Source organism: Ambystoma mexicanum, chromosome 2q (genome assembly GCF_040938575.1).
Source record: "Ambystoma mexicanum isolate Mex_15411 chromosome 2q, UKY_AmexF1_1, whole genome shotgun sequence".
Lineage (NCBI taxonomy): Eukaryota > Metazoa > Chordata > Amphibia > Caudata > Ambystomatidae > Ambystoma > Ambystoma mexicanum.
This window is the reverse complement of record NC_090924.1, coordinates 421,705,056-421,720,306: the sequence shown is the minus strand read 5'-3', so window position 1 is coordinate 421,720,306 and position 15,251 is coordinate 421,705,056. Positions and strand designations below refer to the sequence as shown.

Below are 15,251 nucleotides of genomic sequence, written 5' to 3'. Positions count from 1 at the left end.
GATGTGGACTAAGAGCGCCAGTTGGGCCTTCTCATTGGCTGTCAGTTACCTGGTCTGGGCTCTGTGGAGGGCCTCTTCATAGGTCTGTATCCAGAAAAGACTGTCACCCCACCCTACAGCAAACGAAGAAAGGGAGACAGAATGAATTGCCGTCCTTGGTGGAGATGACAGACATATACAAGCAGAACTAACAATCAGACAGACTCCCTCAATCATTTGCCTGGCTCTAAGGACACACCTCACTGTAATGAATTCCACTCGGCCACAGATTGGAAGACAGTCATCTGTTTCTTACCAGTTTGGCCCCGGCACATGAGTGTGGTAGGGTTGGTCTCAGTTTATTTCTCACCTAGTAAGTTTTTTTATGGTTCCTGTCTTATAAGAGAGACCAGAAAGTGGCTGTGACTATTCAATGCATCACTGAGCATCCCCTCAAAAGCAGGGTAGGACAGCATTGGCAGGGATTAATGGGATGCAAATTGCCATTGCTAATGGGATCTGCATGATTGCTGCGTGTACGAAAACATCGTTGAAATTTATAGGGGAACCTATGTTTTGGTATCGCTATGTAAATTCTTTAAAGGGATAGTCCAGTAAAAAAAAATATTTTAAAAATAGATAGGCAACATTAAAAAAATAATAGAACTTTTTTTTTTAAAACTTCCTATGTAAAATTTTGAGCTATTCAAGCTCAAAATTCGCAAAAGCAAGCACATGGGCGCATCCATTTTGTGAAATGGATGCCCGCCTGTGCTGGCTTTTGCTTTTGCGGCACTAATGAAGGAAAAGCCAGCCAGCTGTAGTAAACAAAAACTACCGCTGGGTGGCTTTTCCTTCGTTGGTGCTGTACGCGGAGGACGGGGACCGGAGACCAGAGCAGGAAAGATGCAGCTGAATCTCGGTAAGTGCTATTTATTTTTTTTAAAAAATAAGCACTAGCTGCGGTTTTTTTCTAAGTTTTCCAGGCTGGAGGAGCCCGGGAAACTTAGAAATAAAACCGCAGCTTTAAAAACGTTGTATTTATGTTTGCGGTCGCTTTTGAAGCGGCCGCAAACATAAATACAATGTTGTGTTTGAAAACGCTGCGGTTTTTCTTTCCAAGTTTCTCAGGCTCCTCCGGCTCGGAGGAGCCTGAGAAACTCGGAAAGAAAAACCGCAGCGTTTTCAAACACAACCGCGCTGTGTTTCTGCCTGCCTTGGCTTTCACTTTGGGTCTCCGGTGGAGCACCGGAGACCCAAAGTGAAAGCCAAGGCAGGCAGCAACACAACACGGTTGTGTTTACATGCCGCGGTGTTTCTGCCTACAGCTGATTTCCCATTTGGGGCTTTCGGCTCCCCACAGGGGGCCCGAGAGCCCCAAATGGGAAATGCTAAATGCTGCAGTGTTTCTGCCTAAATCTGATTTCCCATTTGGGGCTCTCGGGCTCCCCACGGGGGGGCCGAGAGCCCCAAATGGGAAATGCTAAATGCTGCAGTGTTTCTGCCTAAATCTGCCTTCCCATTTGGGGCTCTCGGGCCCCCCGTGGGTTTCCCAAACCACAACTTGCTCGGGGTTGCCCACCATGCAAGCAGCGACCATCCACGAGTTCGGGGATTCGTAGTTCCAGACCCTGCCATTAGGAACTCTGTTCCCACTCAAAATCCGCACTGCTGCAGCCCATCCTCTCCCACACACCAAAGGGGACATCATCTCCCAGTGCATAGGACAGACAAGCAGCTGCAGCACAAGCTTCACCCAAAGGTCTGTTATGACATGATGAAAAGCAACGCCAGTTTCACTCACACAGAACTCACACAGAACCGGAAGGGAGCAGGCAGCCAACGCTCCCTCAGAAATAATAAAGTAAGCTCACTGCGGTCTTTGCGTTCTACCAATTCCTGTCCCGTTCACATCTATTTCCTCCCCGCTACCCAGGGTTCCCTTGTGTTCAGATGAAAGTGTGTCTGGGTGCTGCTTGTTACTCATTCATTCCCAATGAACCAATGTCTGCATGCGGGTGGTGTGCGATGTTCATACGCTACCTCTGGCCATGGTTTGGGGGAACTTCCTCGTCTTCCTGTGGGAGCCTTTCTCCTGAGCCATACTGCAACAGACGCCCACGAGGAGCAGGGCCACAAAGACAAGATATTTCTGCATGGCGTCTGAAATGCAAAATAAACACGAGTGTGAGACCAACGGCCCAAGAGAGAATAGGAGTAGAGGCTTGGGAAGTGTTCCACCTGGAAGGCAAGTGGGTGGAATTTCATTATACTCTACAGAAAACCTATGCACCTGCCCATAGACCCTGGGCCAGGGAAAATGGTCCAGAATCGGCAGCATTCCTCTGCATTACACAATTGTCATCTCCGAATACGGTCCATACTGCTGTAAAACTATGCCACTGAATAGTAGATGGAATGTTCAGACTTGTAGGGAATTAGTGTGACATACACCATATACATGCACCATTTTTTTTGTCGCTTTCACGCAGCGCCCTCTCTTGCAAAACAAAACAAAATAAGAAGCTATTGCTATTACAACTTTGACATCTGGCACAGAGTCAAGCCACTAGATCAAGTTTCAGCTGCCCTCCGGGTCACCAGCAGGTGCCACCTCTCCAGAAGGGGCTATGAAATGAGCTGTTTGCGGAGGCCCTTTAGTTTCCTCTGGCTGCAACCAACATGAAGACTTGCATGAGTAGTCAGGTGGGATGCTGTGACGATCAGATCCGTTTCGGATGCATAGGCACATGCTGTCCTAGATCCTACGAGCAAAGCAGAGCTGCGGTCACAACTCTACCATTCTATGGGCCATAATCGCCATTCTTGTCCTCTTTCTCCCCTACTGGATGCCTCTGAGGAAGGATGGAGGTCCTGGCGTTGCTGTCCACCACGCCCCCACTTGCAGGGATACTCAGCACCTTCCAAGGACCGTTCGACCTGCCCACCCCGAAGACATGCTGAGCCCCGCAAGAGAAGTGGTGCGGTCGCATGGGAACCAAGCTAGCTCGTACATCATTGCACTTGGTCATCCTCCGATCTGGCAAGGGGGGGGTGGCGAACAAGGGCTCACCTGCGTGTCTGTCTGGGTGCCTTAGTGAAGATGCTTCCATGCTGGCTCCCCCAATGGCTTCATTTCATACGAGTACAATACGATCTCACAGTATGTACATGTTTCATGTCTAGAGTGGCACTTCAAATAACAAGGGGGGTCCTGGGAAGTCCCACTGGCAGACAATAGTCCTGGTTACGAGAGCCATACCCAGAGTCTTTAGCTCACTATCTTTCACAGAGAAGAAATATCCAAAACATATCAGTCTTTGTCCTGCCCTGGGGAAGTCCAGCACCGAAATGCTATGTAATTCCTCTGAACAAGAGTACCAACAGCAACTCCAGACACGTGTTTTGGCCTAGTCGGGCCTCATCAGTGAGGTGGAACTCTGCCTCTCCAAGCACAGTGAGAAAGAGGTCCACGTCTGGATTCCACTGGTAACTTAGGGTGAGAACCCAAAGTATCCATTATTTGCATACAGAGGTCTGGGAAATCCTCTAATGGTATGAACATGGCCCATTGACCTGTTCTTGGGTGAATGGCCCCTGGGAGGATCTTAACCACACTTTAGCTCACTATGCTTTCGACAGAGGGGACATTTCCATACACATATCAGTCTTTGTCCCACCCATAGGTAGTCCAGCACCAAAATGGTAGGCAATTCTCCTCTGAACAAGAGTACCAACAGCATCCCCAGACACGTGTTTCAGTCTGGTTGGACCTCATCAGTAAGGTGGAGCTGTGCCTCTCTAAGAATCGTGAGTAAGGGGTCCATCCACGTCTGGATTCCCCTAGTAACTTAGGGTGAGACCCAAAGTTACTTAAAATATGCAAATAACAAGGGGGGTCATGGGAAGTCCCTCTGCCAGACATTAGTCCTGGTCACAAGAGCCTTACCCAGAGTCTTTAGCTCACTATGTTTCAGAGTGACACTTCATCAGGGCTGAGCTTTGGATGAGTGCTAGTGTCTCCTGACCTGCTTAAATTGATGAGTGTTATTGGTTACATGTTGAAGGTGCCTTAGTGCTCCCAGTGCCACCACCCTGGGTCTGTAGAAACCAGCACTTATCCAAATTTCATTACTAACAAATTGCCATTCAAGGCAAGACACACAAGTAGGCTGTTGGATCAGATTATGGTTGCTTGGAATACATATCCTTGAGCAATGAGCTCACTTGTTTTGAAGTCAAATGCTGCTACAGCAATTGTTACAGCTTAAATGAAACACAATTGAAATGTGATCAACTGTATGACAAACTCCATTGCGTACACCTTAAACACACAAGGTCCCCCCACCAGGCCTGCACACAGGCTGTGCTGCTACCCCCAATAGGCATAATTACATATAAATCCCCATCTATTTTGCCAATATGTCTCAATAAAATATATCCCCCTTTTTCAAACTTGAGACTGACTGTCAGGCATTTTGCATACAGGTTGGCTCTTCTCGTGTCACTTTATCTCTTGACGTGTGTAACTGCCTTTTGGCAGCTGTATGCAGAAGATGTCTCTGTGGGGTGGATTGCCAGGAGTATAGGATGTGACATCACACACCAGAGTATTTCACAGAATGATTTCAGTGACATCAAGTAAAGTGATGACACATGGCCTTTGACTCTGATGACATCATTAATGGGGAAACTAATCATTAGAGAACCATTAAAAGAAATATTTACTAAATTAGACAACAGGCTAGTTCAGTGAAAAAGCATATGTTTTTTAGGATGCTGCCTTTCTATGCCATGGATGCAGTCATGATATTTCAGGTACAATCCCAGCAGCACCACTGTGGGTCAGGGCGTTGGATAACCTGGACGCTGTCTTCGGTACAGCCTTATATAGCCAGCTATTGACACTGTTTGACAATTATAATCTAACATCAAGGAATGATGATCCTTTGCAAGGTATCGTTTTTTCTATGTGATGTTTGCAAAAAGATCTGTTTCGCATCTCCCATTGCGCTTAGACCTTTGCACAACAGGAGTTGCAAAAAGTATCTCCCTTAACTTCCCCTTGACCCAGGCCACCTCCCCTCCCCTCATCTGACCCTCAGGGGAACAGCCCGTGGAAAACAGCTGCTCTTATCCTCACAGCTCCTCACTCCCTTGCTCCCTGCTGCCGGTATCTGGGGTACCCTGCCACTCACCCCGTCCTCTGCATTTTCCTCCCGCTCCCCTGCTGACTTCCACTCCTGACCTTGCCTGCGCCCTTCCCCGCTCCACACTTACTGCTCCTCCTCTGCCGCTGGCCCATCTTGCCCCTTTCACTTTCTTGTATTGAGCAATGAACCTTTCACACATCATACGTGTGTAACGTCCATTGAGCAATACAAGCATCCCACCTTATAGTCATGCATGCAGGCCTTGCCACTGTCATCAAAGTGCAGCATCAAATGCCCCAGGAATACCATCATATGCCATTTAATGCGTATTTATTTTGTTTTATTAAGCGCTATACGCCGATGACTCATTACCCTAGAATAGTCATGCTACAGGATGTAAGGAACAGTCTCGCGCATGCAGTTTCTGCTACCGTATGATAGGCACAGTCTTAAAGGGACCAGTAAGCTTATCCTTTGAGAGTTAATACCACATTTCCTAAGGACATTCATCAAATTGAGGATAAACATGCCTGGGCCCAACCAGCCAGGTGCTGCCATATATGTAATTGCCATGTGATTATCTTATTTGATGTCAACATGTGTTTCGCCCCCTTCTACTACAGGTCTTCCTCAGGGCCAACAAATCACCTTCATATTCACATATTTCCTTATCAACATTGAAAAACATAAATCATCCAACATTTGATGTTATGGAGTTTAGTAATGATGATCCAAATACCATCATAAGAAATGGTAAATACTGCATAGTATGTGTATCAGAGGTCGTTCCACATCAGGGGGATGAGTTACAATTTCAATCGAAGACAGGGAGAAAAAATATATACTATATGTATACACATAAAGAGATTTTATATTTCAAATGAAATCATTTAACTTTCCTGTTTTCACGTCTGTGTTCAGCATGCATCAAACTCCATGTGTTTTGCCTCAAATATCGAATACTTTATAGGATTCAAATTTCACAGTGAACCGCTACTAAGGTGAGCCATGATACATCCGTGTCTCCAGCACCCATACGATAAACCACTAATCACACAATGGCTTTCCCATCTCTCTCCACAACCTAAGGCCGCCTGTATTCAGAGGTTAATGGGCCATGCATGTGTCTACTGTATGTGCTGGTTGTGGGTGTTGTTACCTTTCTGTCACGTTATGGCAGATCTTTTATGAAAGGACAGTTGTCCAAGTATGGAGGGCAATATAAGATGAATACCAACCTAGTACCCACTAACTGCCTAATCCTTACTGAATTTAAATAAAAAAAAACATTTTAAGGGTGTTTCTCTTACCTTCCTTAAATGCTTGTGTCCACAATTAGGACAATTCCCACTGACTGTTTAATTCCAGTGCCCTTCCACAATACTGTAACTGGGCAAAAATAGAATTGAAATGAGTGCCCATTCCCAAACCCTAGAGCTTGGTTATTTCACACAATACGCCTAATAAAAAACAACCATTCCTACCTATATCTTGCTTTTGTTAGCAATTCACAAGTCTCTCACAAGTGTGCACCATGAATAGCTACAAACAATTAACCAACCCTATTTCTCACATGTGTCCTGTCGTGACGCCAGTCTCCTTGCTTAGACCGCGCATGTGCATTCGGGAGACAATACCCACTTGCACATGCCTACTAATGCGCGCGTATTTTCAAGAAACACCAATCTCTAGTGCTCATTCGATTTCTTACATTACGGTCTGGTTTAACACAAAATACATTCAGACCCAATGGTTCTGGCTTCCCTGAATTCATTTGAGCTGTTATCCATCCTTTTTCTAAATTAAAATAGTTTTTCCTTCAATCTAGCTCAGCAATTGTCTGGATTAAAATATATTTCCCTTATTTTTTAAAAGGCTCTCCAAATTGCTCTAATTTAACCTCATTGAAAAGCCAGCCGCTACAAGCCTGTTAGCAATTCATGAAGCATGTAACTGGAAATCATACTCAAACCCCAATGGAGCAAGCACAAACACGTCTAATGCGCATGTGGCGCTCGGAGACACTAATCTCTCAAGCCCTTCTACTTGCAATATTACAGGCTAATCAGGCCCGAAAATCATCTTCAACCAATCAGTCCTCACTAATTATTAGCCTCAATTGCCTAAAGGTTTAATCTTCCTCATTTCACTTAAGTGTTAGGTTTTTTTTATTATGCTAATTTACGGTCTTCTCCAATAATTTAAACTAATGTATAATTGCTAATGCTCCTTCCTGCTTTTAGAAATTGCATCCACAGTTGCTTTTAACCATGGTACTTATACTCCAAATCAAATATTGAATCCTGTGGCATCCTTTTTCCAATATGGATCTTCAAATCAAATTGGAGGAAGCAAAAGTGATAGAGACATGGATAGACCATAAATGAAAACTCAACAAACCAAATGAGACAAGAACTGGACACATAACCCATTCTAAATTAGATCTGCTTCTGATTTCATGAACTAGCCTTGCACATTCAAAGAAAGACCCCCATTTCATGATCAGAAATTAAACCATTCAACGCTGTTCTGTACTTGCAAATCTTGTTAGCTTCCAATTTGCAGAGTTCTTTCTATTTGTCACCTTCTCTTGGATTCTTGGGAACTGTTTTTAGACCCATAAATCTAATCCCTGCCTTATTTCCCATCTGGTGTTTAATTTTCCAATTTGTAGCGAGGGCTAGCCTCATGTCTTCTCTTTGTAAAGTATTAACGTGCTATCTCACCCGGAATCTCAATTCCCTAATAGTGCTACCTATGTGATTGCAGTTTGTCAATAATTTGCCCAAGGTATGTGTAAACCCATGCATCAGTATAATGGGTACCAAACCTCATCCCACTGCTTGCCATTCATTTCTAATGGGAATGGGGGTCTCTTCTGTGCCTCTTCGGTTGGACTGTACAATCTGGATTTTTCCAACTGTGGCTTGCTCATCATGGCATTTGGAATGATTTGGGATTTTTCAGGGTAATATGCTAGATTTGTGTGAAGCTTGAGTTTACTGGGAATGCCAAACTGGTAGCCTGCTAGGAATGTGAAACAAGGGTGTCACTGGGAATGTCAGACTGGGTGCTTGGTGGGAATGGCAGGCTTGTTGGGACTATCCAACTGTGAGTTTACTGAGAACATCAAACTGAGATCCTGCAGGGAATGTCAAGATTGCTTGAAATGTCAAGCTTGTTGGGAATATCAACCAGATTTCTTACAGGCAAGATCATGTTTATTTGGAATTGAAAAACAAATTGGAGCTAATTGAGAATGTTAAAACTGAGAGCTCACTTGAAATGTCAGCTCACTGGGAACATCCACTGGGGAACTTACTGGGCATGTCAAAGAGGAACCTTACTGAAAATGTTAAGCTTGCAGGGAATGTCAAACTGGGAGCTTATTTCGAATTTCAGAATGAGAACTTACTAGGACTGTCAAGCTCATTGGAATGTCAAACTGGTTGCTTACTGGGAATGCCAAACTGGTTACTTACTGGGAAACTGGGAATGTCAACATTATACATTTCTGGGATATATTGTCATGTCGTTCCATGCCATGCAATATCATGACACAAAATGACATATCATGACATGACATATTATATAACTTGATACCATGATATGACATATAATACAATTTCATTACCTGGCATAACATAACACGACAGAGAAGAGCATATCATGACATATCATGGCACTCAGAGCTCCAGATACAATTTTGAAGTGGGAGCATTTAATTCCCTATTTTGTGAAGTTTTGATTACAATGAATCTTCGGGGAGTAAAACAATATTTCCAATGCCAATGGGGATGTTTTAGGTGTGCAAAATATACATTATAACACTGAAACAAGTTTAATTTTGCAATCTATACTTTTTGTATGTAATAATTCATGCACGTGTAAAGATCAGGAAGTATAAATGTTAGAGGTTCTTTCTGTGGCACTGCTGTGCTGTTACCACCAATCCAAACATATCCCTTGATCTGTATGGGTTGGACCAGATGGCATTCTCCTATGGGTCCCTTATTTGCTATTTTTGTTGGGTATATTTTAATCCTGTGTTTTTTTTGTTGCAAAAATATGATTGAGTTTTTGGGAGTAAACGTGCCTGGTGTGCTACTTATCTACAGGGGTGTTGACACAACATATATATGCCATGTCATCATACCCTGACCTTTTATAACATAGCATGATATAGCATGACATACCATGATAAATCACAACATCACAGCTCATGATCCTGAACTGCCATGATATGTGGTTCTTAGGCCGGGATAGAGCAAAGGTAAACTGGGAGTATATCATGGCTGTCAGAAGTTTGCATCTGGGACTACTTTCATGGCATCTCTGTAATTCGGTCTATAGATCCAGAATAACGCTGCTCGAAGGCATTGGCCCACTGAAAGGATTTGCACACGTGCTAGGAGCTATAACCACCTCTATGCTGGTGCTAGCTCCAGCACTTATGCTGGTGCATATGTAATAATTACACCAGGGCTAGGACCTGCCAGATTTGGTAATTGTAGTTTCAATGAGCAATGCAGGTACAATGACCCCAACTGCACTGTCAAAACGCTGCCAGGAAGGGGGTTCAAATGCTTCCAGGGGTGCAGATCGTGTGAAACTCAGCCATATGTAGCAATTGCACTGGAACTATTAACAAAGCCAATCTGGTCACTGCTCCAGCACGGAGATGAGTGTGAAGTGGGTCATTGCCCCAGTCACATGACAAGTGAGGTACATGTGCCCCAAAGAAAGTGCAAGATGGAAGCGTGACCGGAGGCCCCACTGAGACCTGGTCGATTCCAGGCTGACTTGGGCGGGTTGGGCCTTGGGGTCATTGTACACAGCCAGCTTCCAGGCTAATAGCAGCCACTCCTTAGTGACTGTCTTTACAGATGCGTTCAACCTCGTTCAGCAGCTACAGGCCTCAGACCACACCATGAAGAGCATTTGCCTTCATTCCTTCCAGCAACAGAAGATGAAATCTGCTCGTAGTAGGGCTGTTTGCGACAGGCAACGATGGATTTAGTGGAGAGAGAGAGAGAGAGAGCTGTTTTTAAGTGGATTTAGTGTTGAGAGAGAGAGAGAGACGGAGGCGGGGGGAGGGGGGAGCAAGAATTGTTTCTAAGTGAACGGTGCTGTGCCTCGCCACAGTTAGGAATGTGCAGTGAGAGAGAACGGGTGCTGGGTTACAGCACTAAGTATGCCCATTGTCTCGCCACAGTTAGGAATGTGCAGAGAGGACGCCACAGGGTAGGGTGCAGGCCATGTTAAAACGGGTTAAACATCTTTTAAGCTTTTAAGAAAAAGCTGATCTACCACCCTTGGTTCGGCCCTCCAGGAAGTATTTCCCGAACCTACCCAGGCAGCACCAAAGGAAGGCACAGCACCCCAGCACACCATAGGGCATAGAGGTGGACACTGGGAAGCATAGGCGTCCCAATTTGCTGCTTTCCCTCCGCCCCCTAATTGGTGGCCTGCCCTCCCTCTGGCAAATAACTCTTTCCAGGTGCCTTAAAGATGCTGTCCGCCGTCTTCAGCACGTGTGCAAGTTCTTTGCTAAGCCTGTGTTTTTTCTTCTGGCCTGAAAGGGACTCCACAGGAAACAATGGGTCATGAATATCACTGGGGTGCCATCACTGTTAAAAGCAGGCGTCCTACATGTTCGCCACACTCTTGTCTTCCAAATGGCAGTTCAACAAAAAAAGAAAAAAATAATCCAAACTGAAACATGCTTTTTAAACTTACAGCCACCAGTTTTCTGTAAAGAGAGAGAGAGAGAGAGAGAGTGTGTGTGTGTGTGTGTGTGTGTGTGTCTATCACATGAATATCCTGTGATTGTGTGCCTCTTCCTTTGTGTTTTATCACAGTATACATGTCTAAAAGAGTTATATGCTTGCCAAATTACTTAATCACAAATAAATGCGTCTATTGTACTGACAGCAGTTATTAAAAATGAAACTGTGGGTTCATGAGTGCAAACTTTTGATTTTCACTATGGGGGCAGACATTGCCCCACACCCGCCCTGAAAATAAGCAAACATCCAGCTCAACCCATCCCCTGGCTGACCACATTTTATAGCACTTGTTTAATCTAAAGGAATTGGAAAAGTCATACGATTTACAGCCAGTTTTAAATATATAAACTCTCTGCAATAGTTACTCAACCTGCTGATCTACCCTGCTAGCCTTCTACTGTAGGGTGTGTCTATGGATCCCTTAATGTGCTAAAAATCGCTGCATTACCAAAAGTCAACAGCATTTCAACACTGACCCAGTGCATAAATTCATTGAGAGTGTACCAGTGGCGGCTCTCCATAAAGGGCGATGGGGCACCGACACATGGGCCTCCTTGCCCATTATGGAGGAGCCAGCCAGTGTAAACACAGAGAGCTCCCTCAGTTACTTTATGCAGCTGAGGGAGCGCTCCTGCTCTGGCTTGACCTGTCAAAGGGAAATCAGGTTTTCCCTTTAACAGTTCTGTTCCCCAGCCGTGCATGTCCAATGTGCAATGCAAAGCTAGGGGGGTTTTGCTTCCCCAACCATGCATGGCCCATTGGGGATGCTGGCTGGTGAACTGCATATTTGTATGTGGGATGAGGTGCTTCTGCACCTCCCTGCACATACAAACGAAGTGGGAGGCTTCTTCATCAGTGCTCTGGTTCTTGCACACAGGTGCAGGAACCAGGAAGCACTGTTTGCTTCCTGGTTCCTGTTTGTGGTATGCAGGAGCTGGAGTGCAGGGAGGAAACTTCAGACCAGGGCAGAAGGTACGTTAATTTAAATGTGTGTATGTATACATGTATGCTTGTGCTGTGTGTAATGAGCGAGTGTATGATGATTGATGCGCTTGTGAATGCTCTGTGAATGTGTGCACATGTGTTTGTGCTGGGCCGTGGAGTTGATTTTGGTGTGACAGGGTCGTTGCACAACCAACCTCCAGACTGGCCAAAACCAGCACCCAGTTCAAGGTACTGGAGCCCAGGGGGCAGGCATGGCATTTCTTTTACAGGGAATCTGGGATAGATGCCTAGTAAAAGAAAATACCATGCATGCCCCTTGGGACCCCAGCACAGTGCATGCATACATTATCACATTATATGCGTGCAAGGTGCTGGGGGGCCCAGAAGGAAGACATGGCATTTTTACGGGGCATCTCTTTTAGATTAAGCATGATAGGTGATATTTGCATATATTGTGGGAAAAGGCATCATGAACATGTGTTGGGGAAACGCTCCTGTGCACTGTTGGTGACTTTTTTTTAAATGCTTTAAATAAAATAATATGCATCCCCTACTTGCCCTCTACCTTCGTAATGGGACCCTCTCAGGCGTGCTACGCAGTTGAGCTAAACGGGCTTCAGCCTCTCCGCCCAAAATGTGAGCTGAGGAGCGGGGCTTCCACACATAGCGGCGACTTTAACGTCTTATGGTGGTGGTGCAGAAAAATGTATTTGCACAAACGCAGCAAAACTTTAAAGTTTATAGTTTCAAGAAAGACTTCCCTCACCTCACTGCCTAATAACAATCAAATGCACACATCACCCTCCTCCCAAAGGATGCGAGCGAACATATTACCAAGTTATGTCTTCTTCCACATCCGAGCGGCGGGGGCTGATGTGCACACTTGATTTTTGTTAGGCAGAGAGGAGATGGCAGCCTTTTCTGAAACTAGCAGTGTTAAAGGGTGCTGCATGTTAGCTCATGTATTTATGTATGGATGTATGTGTGCCAGGAGTGTGTATGTAATGTATGTGTGAAAGAGTGAGCGTGTGTGAATGAGTGTATGATGCATGGGGGCTGGGTGCTCATGTAAATGAGCGAGTGCCTGGTGAATGGGATGTTTAAATGAGTGAAGGAAAGTGTGATTGTGTGTGTGTGTGTGTGTGTGTGCATACGCTTAAGTATAATGCTGGACCGCTACCATTTGATGCTTGACAACCCTTAGGGTAGAACAGAGGGGCTGGAGCCACCAAGTTTGCCGCGCCCAGTTTCAGAAGTGGTCCCGCTCATTACCAGTTAGCCCCTCCCACCTGCAATGCAGGTTTCATTGTGCCCCTGGGACCTCCTCCTTTGTACTGTATTAATCAAAGTTTTTCATACAGCGCTTCATGCAGGACTCCTCTTGCATGATAAGTGCTGTGATAATTTCTGCTATTATTCCTAACATACTGGCTCTGAATGTGTTGATGTAGGCAAATTGAAGGGCTGATTATGCCGTGCCGCGTTGTGAATTGGTGACTGCAGTGAATGAGCACACAGATTTTTTTTGTATGTATGTATGCATTGTGGTTTAAATGAAGGCCTCGGGATACTTACATGAAAAGCAGAGAGTTAAAATTACATGTACGTTCACAGCACATTAAACACTACGGCAACAGAAACGTTTTAGGCAAATGACGTATGATAGGGGGAAATTAATACAATCTGGCAGTGTGGAGACAGCACAGTCATTGCATTTCCACAACGACAGGCCTCATTCCAAGTTTGGCGGTAGCCTTGCTGGTAAAACCGGCAGGCTGGCGCCGAACTTTGCGAATTTTTCCGGCACCCGCAAAGGGGCAATTACTGGGTCATTATGGCCCTGCCAGCCCCGGTGATTGCCCATTTTCGTGCGCTGGAATAAAAGGCTCTCCCTCTGAGCCCCATAGGGCTAAATGGGAATGGGGAGGTCGGATGAACCAGCACCATTCGTGAATGGTGCCGGTGCATGCAACATGCTCCTCTTGCAGGTGCCGGTACGCCCGCCGGGTCAGACCTGGCGGTTGGTAAGGCACCCGCGAGCAGAACGCGTAGTTTGCCGGTCCGGTAACAAAGGTACCGGCAAGCTTACCAGTACCATTGTTACCAGACCAGCAAACTTATAATGAGGCCCAATGTTATTTTCCTGGTTAACAGGAAGTATGATGTGAGCGCTTAACTATCCTAGCTTACCGGCTGTGGGGGTCACGCCCAACTTAAGGGCCGAATCACAGAAGCATTTTATAATGGCACAATCCCATAGGAAAATGCTCTGTGAATCAGGCCCTTAATGCCGCTTCCATCATGTCCAGTGTTTGAAGTGTAAAGAAAACAAGTAGTGTAAAGATGTTCCCTCTGTCCCACCCCTTGTTCTGCTCCCTCCACCCCCCTCACTCACTGTCTCCTCCACCCATTCAAACCCCATACCTGGGTGTTACCTTTCCTCCACTCCATCTCAGAACCCTGTGTTTTACAACAGTTCTCACAAGACTGAAGAATACACAGTGAAAGAATATGCATTTAAATGGCCACCATTTAGTGTGTCTTTGCTCCCCTCAGCATGCAGCTTTATGCAGCCTCCCCTGCCCTTCACCCACCACCTGCACCTCTTAAGTCTTAAGGGACATGTCCATGTCTATAGCCGCGCGCGCACGCACGCACGCACGCACGCACGCACACCCCTCCCCCCTCCCATTACATGCAAACACCACTATGCCTACAGCAATTCACAAATCGCTGCCGAGCTGGGCTTTTTGACTGATTGGGAATGGGCTTTACTTCACAAGCAGTCTGCGGAAATAAACAAAGCCAATGCAGCACCTGCGAGATGGACAATTAGATGTGACACTGGATTGTTACTGGCAGGGCCCAGCTTCGAATCCCCAGCAGGGAAGAAGTTAAAAATAAAAATGAAGCTTTCCTTCCCAACCATCTCAGGACGGTACTCTGGCTCAAATAAAGTAAGGCAACGATGACAGATTTCCCTGAAAAGTAAGGGAACATCATACCCCTTAGCTTCCCACCCACTGGCCATAACTCTTAAAATGATTGGGCTGATGTAAACTTTGGGGGTAGCGGCAAAGATAACTAGGAAGTGGCGGGGAGTGGGGCGCAGAAATACTTTTTTTGCATTACTTTTCATGTATTGCTATTATGAACTAGTGTCGGAGCGCTGCACCGCAATAAAGAACCAGACCTCACTCATACGTCATCATTGTGATCTGATCCTTCTCTAAGCACTTGATCTTCAGTGCATGTGAAAGATGAGGGATTGAGGAAGTCAAGTCTATAGTTCCCTGTGACAGTGCACGTGATCCCAACAATCCGCCCTGTGCTCCGGGTCTACTCATGTCCGTGGAAAAAGCCATGAACTATTCAACGCCTACTT

The 15,251-nt window shown here is 45.6% G+C and overlaps 1 protein-coding gene across 1 annotated transcript in view; it reads right to left on the bottom strand.

Moving 5' to 3' along the window:
* The window catches only part of LOC138569463 (anterior gradient protein 2 homolog), a 57,691-nt gene that overhangs the window by 40,084 nt on the left and 2,356 nt on the right, over positions 1–15,251 (bottom strand). Inside the window, exons 2-3 of the mRNA XM_069647444.1 lie at positions 2,023–2,142; positions 50–113 (exon numbers count right to left, since the gene is read on the bottom strand). Coding sequence (XP_069503545.1) covers positions 50–113; positions 2,023–2,137 — 179 coding nt within the window. The 5' untranslated portion in view covers positions 2,138–2,142. The remainder of the gene's footprint in view (positions 1–49; positions 114–2,022; positions 2,143–15,251) is intronic.